Source organism: Sprattus sprattus, assembly GCF_963457725.1.
Source record: "Sprattus sprattus genome assembly, chromosome: 6".
In the NCBI taxonomy this organism is placed as follows: domain Eukaryota; kingdom Metazoa; phylum Chordata; class Actinopteri; order Clupeiformes; family Clupeidae; genus Sprattus; species Sprattus sprattus.
Window position 1 is genome coordinate 5,948,395 of NC_137925.1, and position 12,833 is coordinate 5,961,227.

General features: G+C 43.5%; 2 protein-coding genes across 4 annotated transcripts in view; both read left to right on the forward strand.

The window, feature by feature from the left end:
• The window catches only part of smarcd2 (SWI/SNF related BAF chromatin remodeling complex subunit D2), a 10,660-nt gene extending 6,982 nt beyond the window's left edge, over positions 1-3,678 (forward strand). The window contains exons 8-13 of the mRNA XM_080841387.1: positions 302-463; positions 1,204-1,301; positions 1,626-1,761; positions 2,311-2,433; positions 2,913-3,014; positions 3,319-3,678. Coding sequence (XP_080697513.1) covers positions 302-463; positions 1,204-1,301; positions 1,626-1,761; positions 2,311-2,433; positions 2,913-3,014; positions 3,319-3,372 — 675 coding nt within the window. The 3' untranslated portion in view covers positions 3,373-3,678. The remainder of the gene's footprint in view (positions 1-301; positions 464-1,203; positions 1,302-1,625; positions 1,762-2,310; positions 2,434-2,912; positions 3,015-3,318) is intronic.
• A 1,630-nt stretch (positions 3,679-5,308) lies between these two features.
• Positions 5,309-11,498, forward strand: psmc5 (proteasome 26S subunit, ATPase 5). Of its 3 annotated transcripts, none has more exons than XM_080841363.1 (12): positions 5,309-5,340; positions 6,089-6,160; positions 6,263-6,332; positions 6,572-6,669; positions 7,211-7,267; positions 7,767-7,997; positions 8,286-8,412; positions 8,652-8,842; positions 9,421-9,519; positions 9,772-9,882; positions 10,904-10,990; positions 11,313-11,498. In XM_080841363.1, exons 1-12 carry the CDS (start codon positions 5,317-5,319, stop codon positions 11,364-11,366), a joined length of 1,221 nt encoding a protein of 406 aa, XP_080697489.1. In that variant the 5' UTR covers positions 5,309-5,316; the 3' UTR covers positions 11,367-11,498. The 3 variants fall into 3 exon arrangements, with proteins under 3 accessions (XP_080697489.1, XP_080697490.1, XP_080697491.1); XM_080841364.1 differs by lacking the exon at positions 5,309-5,340 and adding an exon at positions 5,619-5,819; XM_080841365.1 differs by lacking the exon at positions 5,309-5,340 and adding an exon at positions 5,619-5,756.
• The last annotated feature ends 1,335 nt before the right edge of the window (positions 11,499-12,833 follow it).

Sequence of the window (12,833 nt, forward strand, 5' to 3'; positions counted from 1 at the left end):
GGTCAACTTACATTGTCGATATACACTCCACTACAATTCATTCCCAGTCGTACAAGTCACTTGTCAGCTGTACTCCATGCTAGTTTCAAAACCGTTATGCTGTCAAAAATATTATAAGAGATACATAAAAAAAAAAAAAAAAAAACACTCAACGTACTGTACATACATACGGACACAGACACAGATGAACACACTCTCGCCTACATACGCACACTCTCACCCACCCAGACACACACACTAATTTACACTCACATACACACCGTCACAGTCACACTCTTCCCTCTGTGCCCCCCCTCCTCAGCCCCCCCAGTATAAGCTGGACCCGCGTCTGGCCAGGCTCCTTGGGGTGCACACCCAGACGCGAGCCAGCATCATGCAGGCCCTGTGGCTCTACATCAAGAACAACAAGCTGCAGGACAGCCACGAGAAGGAGTACATCAACTGCAACCGCTACTTCAGACAGGTAACACCACCTGGATGCATGGTTAGGTTGGATGGATGGATGGATGGATGGATGGATGTATGGATGGATGAATGGGTGGATGGATGGATGGATGGATAGATGGGTGGATGGATGGATGGATGGATGGATAGATGGGTGGATAGATGGATGGATGGGTGGATGGAAACATGGTTAGGATGGATGGATGGATGAATGGATGGATGAATGGATGGATGGATGGATGGATGGATGGATAGATGGACGCATGGGTTACATATACATATGCCTTACATATCCTGAAATAATTTTCTAGCCGTAAGTTACTACCTGAATAATTGAGCTATTGGAAGCTTTCAACAGTGGCATGACTGCTGTTGCAGTTAAGAGTGAGGTGTGAGAGATAAGACATACACTATTTATGTGTGTGTGTGTGTGTGTGACTAGGCCTACACAATTTGTATGTGGTTGTGTGTGTGCGTGAGTGTGTATGTGTGTGCCCGTGTGTGTATGTGTGTGAGGTGTAAGTGACTAGATAAACACTATTTATGTGTGATTGTGTGTGTTTGAGTGTAGACCATACAGTAAAAGACACTGATTTTTTCCCCAGTAATTTTTAGCCTTTCGGTTAAAAAAACACTAGAAAATATATCCTGAATGTGTACCTGCTTTGACGTGAACTCCAGGTAATGCCAGGTCTGCTCACAGTGTTTGCTTTGTCCATCTTGTCTTATCTGTGCCTGCTGTCTCTGTGGCTGCTCCAGATCTTTACCTGCAATCGCATGAAGTTCTCTGAGATTCCCCTCAAGTTGGCCGGCCTTCTCCAGCATCCTGACCCGATTATCATCAACCATATGATCAGGTGTGTGTGTGTGTGTGTGTGTGTGTGTGTGTGTGTGTGTGTGTGTGTGTGTGTGTGTGTGTGTGTGTGTGTGTGTGTGTGTGTGTGTGTGTGTGTGTGTGTGTGTGTGTGTGTGTGTGTGTGTGTGTGTGTGTGTGTGTGTGTGTGTGTGTGTGTGTGTGTGTATGGAGGGAAGCCTATTTTACTGTAGCCTACCAGCATCAGTCCATCAGCTCTCTGTCTTGAGATTGTGTGTCTGTTTGTGTTTGTGCATATGTGTGTGTCTGTGTGTGTGTGTGTATGTGTGTGTGCTTAATGACCCCTCTCATGTTAAACTGCCTGTAGTGTGGACCCTAACGACCAGAAGAAGACGGCGTGCTTTGACATCGACGTGGAGGTGGACGACCCGCTGAAGGCCCAGATGACCGGCTTCCTGTCCTCCACCACCAACCAGCAGGAGATCGCCACGCTCGAGATGAAGGTCAGTGAGGTCACAGGGTCAAAGGGCAGGGGTCGTAGTAGTAGTAGTAGTCTTGTTGATGATGGTGATTATTGTGTGCTACAACTAGGCTATTGCTTCGCCCCAGTGGATGAGGCATTAGGCAAGGTAATTACCGTAGTATAATTAGGGTAATTACCGTAGTGACGATGATTATGATGTCATTATGGCAGCTGAGGCGTTCCAATGTATGAATGATGGACGAGGCAGAGACAGAGCACTCCGCCTCATGACGAAGAGGAGTGTCCACTGATGAAGTCCACATATTAGGACTCCTTGAAGGCTGTTATTATGCCTTTACTAACACATAGCCGTCTGACCTTGGAGATGTTCTTGTGCTCCTCATGTCAAACGTCCAGGAGGTGACTGCAGTGCACTGCTACGGCCCTGTGCTGCTGCACATGGACACCTGTGTAAAACTGCATTTAGTGGATTAGATCAGGCTTTTGTAATGCATGAGTTTGATTGTCCGTTGACTTTTAAACCCAAATGCCCCCAAAAGCACCAACATGGCTACGTTCTCCTCCTCAGATCCACGAGACCATCGAGTCCATCAACCAACTGAAGACACAGAGGGACTTCATGCTGAGCTTCAGCACCAACCCCCAGGACTTCATCCAGGACTGGCTCAAGTCCCAGAGCAGAGACCTCAAGGTACGGCCATCGTGTGTGTCTGCTTGCTGCACGGCGGGATTTAAAGCGGGGTTTATGAGCGCTCATTTGTACAAGTACAGTTCAGGCATCCCACCCCACAAGTGCTGTTGGAAGTTCGGTGTACCAATCAGACAAAAGTCAGATATGAGAATAAGGGGCTGAAAGAGGAGCCGCATTTCTATGAACAAAAATCATGAGCTGATCTCCTGAATGTATGTTTCTGTATATGTGTGCATGAGTAGGCATGCAGGAGTGTGTATGTGTGTGTGTGTGTGTGCTGCGTGTACAAATATGTACACTTATTGTGGGTCTATCAATGTGTGTGTGTGTGTGTGTGTCTGTGTGTGTGTGTGTGTGTGTGTGTGTGTGTGTGTGTACAGTACATCTACTTGTTGTGGGTGTATGAATGTGTCCACGTGTGTTTGTACTTGTTGTAGGTTTACATTTTAATGTTTGTGTTCTCTACATCAACGTTGTAGTTGATGACTGACGTGGCGGGGAACCCAGAGCAGGAGAGGCGGACTGATTTCTACCAGGCCCCCTGGGTCCCTGAGGCCGTCGGACGCTACGTTTACTCCAAGGTCAGTGCTCAAGACCACCCAAGGTCAATAGTGCTCATTAGGTCACCCAAGGTCAATAATGCTCATTAGGCCAGCCAAATGTTATTCACAACAAATAAAAAATATTTTTACCAATACATTTTTTTATTTTTTATTTAGCTTAATCCAGACCCAAGTCTCTGAAACCAGTTTTTTATAATGCCATGATTGCAGTGAGTGTACAACTAACTTAAATTTGAGATGTGGTGTGTGTGTGTGTGTGTGTGTGTGTGTGTGTGTGTGTGTGTGTGTGTGTGTGTGTGTGTGTGTGTGTGTGTCTTCACAGGTACAGCAGAGGAGGCAGGAGCTTGAGCAGGTGTTGGGAATCAGACTTACCTGAGCCAAACCTGGGGAACAGCCCACCCCAACTTACCTTCTTACATCAGTTCCTGTTCTTCAGCACACCACTTCCTGTGTATTCTCTCGCCCTAAGCAGGAGGCAAGCTATGCTTCAGTGGGAATCATCATCTCTGTCGGTTTTATCCTCAAAAGACATTTTAATTTTTCATTGCGGGGTTTGTTGTATTGACTTCATCAGTGAATATCACTTAAATCCACTATGGTGGACCAAAGGCTTTAATTTTTAGCGTTTTATATTCTCTGCAAGTGCTAGACGTTGAACTTTGTTCCAGTAAGGAGGCTCTTCCAAGTATTGTGAATTTGTTTTCTGTTGTCTTTTTTTCATATGATACATTTTACATTTGCTCAAAAAGGTGTTTGACATTGTACCTTTGCTGCAAAGGTGTCTGCCAATCACAGGTACATTTTCTATCATAGGTTTTTTGGCCCCTCAAGTGTTGGGAGGGTGTAGTAGTTTTGTAAATAGAACTTTCCGGATTGGATGTGAAGACGTGTGCTCGGGTAAATGTGCTGGTGGGACAAGAACCAGCTTCTAAGGCCATACTGTTCCTCTTCCACTGGGGACTTGTCAATTTCTTTTAGTTGGGTTTAAAAATCGCCATTATGTGTTTTTCACTCTCTTGGTGTTTACAGACTATTGTGTGTCTTTATCCTCTTCTTTAAAAAAAAAATAATGTCTGCCATGGTTTGAGTTGTTGAGTCGACTCTTACAACAGTTTTTTTTTCTCAGTGGTCAGTGTGATTTTTTTTATTTCATGTGTGTTGTGGAGGTTTTCCCGGTTCATATCTTTCGAGTTAAGTGATCACACTTGATCACACTGTGATGTTTTTGACTTTGTGAGGGTTAAAGCTGTTTTTGTGGGTCGATATGTGTTTTTTTGTTTTACTTGCGAAAAAAGGTTTAGTTAATAATAATAATAATTAAAAAAAAAACATTCCAGGTTTGTACTGTGTCATCTTGACTGAGCTTGTTGGCTTGCAGAGGCACTGAATGAGTATTTTAAAGTTTGTTTTGGCTTTCAGACGTGCAGCTTAAAACCAAGAGGTTTAGATTCAAGTATTTTTTTTCTTTTAAAAATTGAATAAATATTCAGGAATTGTGGATTCCATCCTTCTTGAATTTGTCGACCACTAGCTTTGTCACCTTTTGATTTCTAAGCAAATAAAATGTTGCTTGAAGGTTTTTGTGAAATGTTAAGCACGTTGGTGTTTGTTATGTTTTGTATTTCCACGCAGAAGCTTTTATCTTTTATACCTTTTATATTGAATGTCATTTGGTATATTTTTTAAATTAAAACTTGAATATGAAATCATCAACATCTTTGGTTTTGTCTTTGGCTCAGAGGGCCCAATCGTGATGTGTTTGTCACTGAAAAACTCAGTTGGAGAGATGAGGGCTCAGTTGAGTTTGCTGGAGGCTGCTAACCACACCACCCCCATGCTCCGTATCATGTTCAGGCCAGTTAGCGCACCTGGAGCATGCCTGACAGGATAGTCTAGTCCAACCTGTACTCCCATTGTTTGTGTCTCAGTCTCCATACTCTCCCTTTCCTCTCTTTTTCACTACCCCTCCACCTGTCGGCCCAAGATAAGCTTAGCCCCTTAATAAACCTCAGGGATTTTGCAATTGTGCAACATTTAGGGTTCATCTGAACTATGTTGATAACATCCCCTTACTATTGTGAAATACAAGAGCCATTTTAATTTTTGTATCAAGGATTCTCCCTTTTTCATATGAGCGAGAGGCAGTGCATTAAAACATCGTTATCTTTACTAGTGTCAGATTCAATTCAGTTTGGCTATTTGTTTTTGCATGTCCTTACACGTGGTGGCGCAAGTGTAGTGCGTCCTTTCCTCTGGTCACAAAGTACCACGAAGAAGCACCGGAAAAAAAGTAATATTAACGGAAACGGATGGTTTCAAAATGGCGCTAGACGGAATGGATCATGTAAGCAGTTTTTTTGTTATTCTTTATTCATTGCCTGCGATGTGATACAGTTGTTATTGTTGTCGGTTCCAGTAGTAAACCGTTGTTATGAACTGTAGTATTAAATACGTATGAATTCACCAGGGGAAGAAAACAATATTTCATTTTTGTAGGCTTGTGTCTCGGGTTTGCTGTCTCATTGTAGTTAGCCACCTAGCAGAAAAGCTAAAGTTAGCTTGACGTCCATGTAGAAAAGAATAGCCATAGAAAACAGTCTTCGGTAGCAGCCTGGTAGCCACCGGCTAGAGGGAAGCTATCTCTAGCTAGCTAGATAGCTAGCTAGCAAATTTCTGTCAAATCACTGTAGTGTTTTACTTGTTTATGGCTATATCGCAGAGCTTGAACAAAGTAAATTAATACTCACGTTGTTATCATCAGTAAGTTAACCGCATCGGGTTGATGTCCTTTGGAACCTATTACTAGAACAACCTATTACCAAGGTATATGTTGACTATTTATCTTGCTTAAAGTTAGCTAGTTATCGATATCTAGTTAGACAACTAGAATAGGCATTTTTCTTCTTTTAGTAACGTATGATTATAACGTCAGCAGCTAATAACGCCAAAGTATCTAGTGATATGCGGAATCGATTACATTTTTAGTAGAATATGACGATCCTGTACACTTCTGAAGTGTTAACTGAAATTCTTCGTTACAGCTATTGCTGTCAAGCGATTCTGTTTGTTAATGTCCCCATTGTCTTTAACAGATGGATGTAGAGGATAGCAAAGGAGGCACCGGTCTCCGCCAATACTACCTCTCTAAAATAGAGGAGTTACAGGTGAGATTAAATTAACCAATATATACATAATGTGCTTGATGACATATTTAATGAAATGCCATTAAAATATTTTCTTTCTTATACTTCAACAACTTTCAACAGCTCACAGTGAACGATAAAAGTCAGAATCTCAGGCGTCTGCAGGCACAGAGGAATGAGCTCAACGCCAAAGGTAGGGCCTGGAGACATGTTTCAGAATTGAGAGAGGAAAAGTTCACTTGATTAGTCAGTCAGAAACTAAGTCTAACTGGATAGATTAAACTTGAATGCTAAAGTTTCTGAGTGTCAAACTGTACTGACTCTGTTCATGAATAAGGACTGTGCAAACAGTCTGGTGTCAGTCTGTGAGTGAGTGAGTGAGTGAGTGAGTGAGGTGAGTGTTTCTAACACGTGTCTCCTGTGACCCTGTAGTGCGCCTCCTGAGAGAGGAGCTGCAGCTCCTGCAGGAGCAGGGCTCGTACGTGGGTGAGGTGGTGAGGGCCATGGACAAGAAGAAGGTGCTGGTCAAGGTGAGCTCCTCTAGTCTTCTGAGTGCCCTTTCTCTCCTCACTACACAGCCCCCTCCTCCCTCAAAAGCCTCATCTCTGAGTGCCATCTCGCCTCACTACACAGCCTCCTCTCTCTCCTCCCTACACAGCCTCCTCTCTATCCTCCCTACCCATCTCCTCCTCTCTCCCCACTACACCGCCCCCTCTCTCCTCCCTCAAAGTCCTCATCTCTGAGTGCCTCCTCTCTCCTCCCTACAAAACCTTTTCTCTGAGTCATGTCTCATGCAAGCGATTGGACCCTGTGTGAGACTGAAGCATGGGAGCTAATAATAACCTCAGGACCTTGCACAGTGTATCCGACTCTATATGTGATGTTTGGTCCGCTTCATTTATGTTTTGTGTGTGTGTGTGTGTGTGTGTGTTTGTGTGTGTCTGTGTCTGTGTCTTTGCTGTTTATAATAATACTGTCAGCTATTTTTACAGCAGTTACAAATCCAGGTTTAGTTGGGTATTATAGCGTTATTTTGAAGTGTTATTAATCTTAAGTCTGCCTGTCCCGCAGGTTCACCCTGAGGGAAAGTTTGTGGTGGACGTGGACAAGAACATTGATATCAATGATGTGAGTATTGGGCATTTTCATAAATATGTCCTAACAGGAACTGATACTTGACTGATGAGTAGAGAAGCAGCTGTTTTTTTTGTTTTCAGAGCTGTTGGGCAAACAATCTGTAGTAACTGGTCATAAGTTATTGATTTATGTCAACTAGTTTGTATGAACGGTCAAGCAAGATTTTTTGCAGTAATATCTCTAATTCATTATTGAAGAATAGTACCTGCATTTATACCACATTTGAGTTAAATCTCCATACATTTACAAAGATATAACTGCATTTGGAAGCAGTAGGGATCAGCTGTTCAATAGTGGGAATAGGGTTTGTCCAAAAGCATAAGATGGAGTCCAGTATATCCTCAGCATCCTAAGTGTCTGTGTCTGACCACAAATGTGTGTGTGTGTGTGTGTGTGTGTGTGTGTGTGTGTGTGTGTGTGTGTGTGTGTGTGTGTGTGTGTGTGTGTGTGTGTGTGTGTGTGTGTGTGTGTGTGTGTGTGTGTTGAGCAGGTGACTCCCAACTGCCGCGTGGCCTTGCGGAACGACAGCTACACCCTGCACAAGATCCTGCCCAATAAGGTGGACCCACTGGTCTCCCTGATGATGGTGGAGAAAGTTCCGGACTCCACCTACGAGATGATCGGTGGCCTGGACAAGCAGATCAAGGAGATTAAGGAAGTGATCGAGCTGCCGGTGAAGCACCCGGAGCTGTTTGAGGCTTTGGGCATCGCACAGCCAAAGGTGAGCTTCTGATGCACCTGGTCATAGTTGGGGGCAGGTATCCCAGAGAAGGCAGTTTCAATTCAATTTATAAGGAAGATAGTTTAAGACAGTGTTGAATTGTTTGAGTTAATTCAGTGATGTCTTTTATGTGTGAGGATATTTGGTTATAACCATTAGTGGATGTATGTACTTGGATTTGATGCTGTTTTGTGTGTGTTGATCCTGTTTTATGGGGGTGATCTCAAACCCCTGACATTGGAAAGGTGTGTGTGTGTGTGTGACATTGTTGTTTCCTCCTGTTTTAAGGGTGTGTTGCTGTATGGCCCCCCTGGTACTGGGAAGACCCTGCTGGCCAGAGCTGTGGCTCACCACACAGACTGCACCTTCATCAGGGTGTCTGGCTCCGAGCTCGTGCAGAAGTTCATCGGGGAGGGTGAGCTACCTGATATTAACCTGTGTCCATTACACTGCACTGCCATACACAGCATTTGGAGTCTTTACCGAAAGTATCCCTTACATAACAGGCAGAGCAGAGACCACTGCCTACTAACACTGTATGCCACAGCTCACATCTGTCATCTGTCAGACATTTTGTTTTCTGTGGGTATTTGACTTTGAGAGGTATTTGCGGTGTGATCTGCTCATGATGATGATGATGGTGTGTGTGTGTAGGGGCGCGTATGGTGCGCGAGCTCTTCGTCATGGCCCGAGAGCACGCTCCCTCCATCATCTTCATGGACGAGATCGACTCGATTGGCTCGTCGCGTCTGGAGGGGGGCTCCGGGGGGGACAGCGAGGTGCAGAGGACCATGCTGGAGCTCCTCAACCAGCTGGACGGCTTCGAGGCCACTAAGAACATCAAGGTAAAGAGAGGGTGAAATACACACAAACACACGCCAAGACTCCTAACCCTAACCCACCAAGAATATCAAGGTAGAGAGAGGGCGAAATACACACACACACGCCAAGACTCCTAACCCTAACCCACCAAGAACATCAAGGTAGAGAGAGGGCTAAATACACACCCACGCCAAGACCCTCAAAGTAGAGCACACACGGTTTAAATGCTGCTGGTAGTTCCACCAAAAACATCACACACACACTCTCACACATACATACGTGCTCAAAGGTTCCTGGGAGTTCCACAAAGAATATCAAGGTGGAAAGCATGAACACACATAAACAAACAAAACATATGCTTGAACGCAGCTTGGTTTAAACTTCAAGGCCATCAAGAATGTTTCAAGGTAGAGAACATAACACACAAATATATTTGTGCATACAGATGCAAAGACACATATTTAAATATAACTCAACCATTAGGCTATCTGGAACATTAAGGTAGACCGCACAACACAGCACACACACACACACACACACACACACATCTGAAATGCTACCAACAAATGTAGAGACCCGACTATGTGTTTGTTTTGCTCAGGTCATCATGGCAACCAACCGTATAGACATCCTGGATTCAGCGTTGCTTCGGCCTGGCCGCATTGACAGGAAGATCGAGTTCCCCCCTCCCAATGAAGAGGTCAGTCAAGAAGATGAACATTAGTTTCTCCTTACAGAACGGTTACTCAATCTTCACATGTGATTTCTGTCTACCAGTGGGACTTGAAGATCAAACTGTGTGTTTGACTGGTTTATCGGTTTCTTTTCTTAAAGATCATCATGCACAAATTCCCCGATTGTTGGTGTCCATGTTGCCTTGTCAAATTTGTGTGTCAAAATTACTTCTTCAATTTAGTTATTTAATGTCCCCTCCTTGTCTGTGGCCCGTCAGGCTCGCCTGGACATCCTGAAGATCCACTCTCGTAAGATGAACTTGACCCGAGGCATCAACCTGCGCAAAATCGCTGAGCTCATGCCAGGAGCCTCAGGGGCAGAGGTTAAGGTGAGGTCAACAGGTCACACTGATGACGCGCATGTGTGAGAATGGAAAGCAATTTGAGAGGCATTTATTTCTTCCCATTCAGATGTTAACTTCCTTGGCTGGTTGACTGTTCAATAAGGAGATGAAAGCAGGCTTTCAACATCTTTTTTTTTTTCGCTTTAAATATTCTGCTGTCAACAGATTTAGCTCTTCGTTTTGTGTACCTAGATTATATTTGCAAAATTTGAATCTAGACGTTATTCCAGACATTCATAATCTGAGCATCTTTTATCCTCCAACACAACTAATGTAAAGCAACACAATGCAACAATTTGCCACTTTTTGGGGCATCTTCAAATTCATTTGGATGGAATATGGTCATGTGAAGGGCAGATAAACACACCTGTGGTTCCTAAACAGCTGTTCAGGCTATGCACTCTGTAGTTCAATGGTTCCGGTCGGGACAATATTGCCAAAAGACTCCAGTTAGCATGTTGGCAAGCTATTATCGGGGCTGTTGGTGGTGTTAAAGTGCGTAGCCTTAGACCAAACCTCCATCAAGCATCTTTAAGCCAGTGCAGCTATACTGCTCTTGATTGGCTAAACAAGGCACCCAAGAGTGCCAGTGATGAGTTCAGTCAGGTGCCTAAGTGCTCTGAGGTTCAGGGCTTAGGCTTCATGAAGCGCCTTAATGATGCTATAAGAGTGAATTGACTAGTTGTGGGGAAGATGCAGAGCCACAGAGGCCCAGGAGCAGGATCGAGTTGATTGATTCAGGATCGAGTGGATTGATTCAGGATCGAGTTGATTGATTCAGGATCGAGTGGATTGATTCAGGATCGAGTGGATTGATTCAGGATCGAGTTGATTGATTCAGGATCCAGTCGATTGATTCAGGATCGAGTACATTGATTGGCCACCTATAGAACAGAGATGTTTATTTACGTGCTTTCAAGGGATCAGGCAAGGAGTTGAGAGACTGATAAATGTTAGGTGTGTGCTGGGTGGTGCTGATGGCTGCCTCTCTGGGTTCTGTCTGCAGGGGGTGTGCACGGAGGCGGGCATGTACGCGCTGAGGGAGAGGAGGGTCCACGTCACCCAGGAGGACTTCGAAATGGCCGTGGCTAAGGTGGGTCAAGTCACTTTCTTTTTGATCTTTATCTGTCAACGTCTTCTTCAGCTGGTATTCACATGTCTCAGGGCAGATGGCTTTTGTGAGGGGGGGGCGCGTCAATTATCTTGGGTTCGTAATATAAGCAAGTGGCATTCGCTGTTCATAAGTTTGTGTGGCTACGTAGGTCTGTTTTCCAGGCCTTTCAAAATTCTTAAGATAAGAAAATAATTAAATTCTTAAGCTAACGAGAAAGATGTTTGATATATCTGGGTTTGATTGATTGATTGATTGATTGATTGGTGAAATTGTAAATGTGTTTTTCTGTGTGTGGGGACAGGTCATGCAAAAGGACAGTGAGAAGAACATGTCTATTAAGAAGCTGTGGAAGTGAGCGCCACCAGCCCCTCCATGCTCAAAGCCCTGCAGTTACATTACATGTATATTTTTCCTTTGTGTCTTCTTAGGTTTGATTTATAATTGTTACCTAAATTCTAAATAAAACGAAACACCTGAGTGTATGGTCTTTGCCTTTGTTTGTTGTCTTCATTATCATATGTAAAGCAGGAAACACTGTAAAAATTATCAAATCTACACAAAGGACTCCCACGCTGAGGGTCAAATGTCAACGTGTCAGAGGACCCCTCTTTACTTTGATCTTCTCACACCAAAGCACCATTGTGCATTTTCACAGCAACTCCACAGCATTCACTGCCATTAGACATATTACAGTTTAAGTATACAAATTAAGACGTATTAAGCCTCCAAGCCTGTTGTTTCCCTGTCGATTTGGTAACACTTTTGGTTGTATTCTGGCAGTCTTCACCTTGACAATTTTTCGCTGAAGAATATCCATTTGTTATCATGAACTAATATATTAATTGACTGAGCTTGTCATACCAAGCCTGTATATAGCAATACGTTATGAACAACCACATATATTTAGTTGTCCTATTTTGAAAGTAAAGAATGTAATGTGTTCATTGTAGGAAATGTAAGTGCAGTATAGCAAAACATATTTGAAAGCCTACAGCAAAGGCAGACAATAATTAATTAAACGACTTGTGAGTTTGCCCAGCATACACACCGCATCTTTTTGACATGTTTCAAAAGCTCTCTTTCCGCTTCGGTGGCGGATCGCCAATCACCCTCAACGTGACAATTTTATTGCAGGTGTGCGTTACAAAGTCCAAGTGGGCTAAAACTATGCGGGTATAAAGCCTACCGTAAGCAAATTGGTTGACACGGAAGTTTTTCTACCTTTCGGAGCCTAGCTAGATGGGCGGGCATGCAGTAGCAAATTTCGATGTCGTTCTGGACACAGTTAAATACATTCTTCTACTTATCTAGTCTATTTACGTTTGTTGTCAGGATTGATTTAACAGAAGACTGAAAGTGGAACCATATGTAGTGACGCCTCTCCGCACTTGACTCGAAGTAGGAGACCCTCCATTATTTATTTACAAATCATTGTTATTTATACAGGGAAACTAGTACTGGATACGCCAAAGTAAACATTTCCCCTCGAACAGAAATTTAAGGCCATGTACACACTGGAGGAGTGGTATGTAGGCCTCTTTTCCCATCTGATTAACCGCAAAAGTTCGTTTTTATATTGACTCAGCAAAATGTATTGATTTGCAACTAAAAAGGAACCCCAAGTGATACACCAAATCTTAATGTTAAAACAAATGCAAGTGCGGGAGCTTAAGAGTTAAGTTTGTTCATACATAAACGATGGGTAACATTGTTTTTAACACGCAATACATTTTTACGTTATCCCTCAGACGCACATAAAGTAAACATGTAACCGCCGCATATCCTACCACAGTGACAGAATCGTTACGTGCTACAACGATCA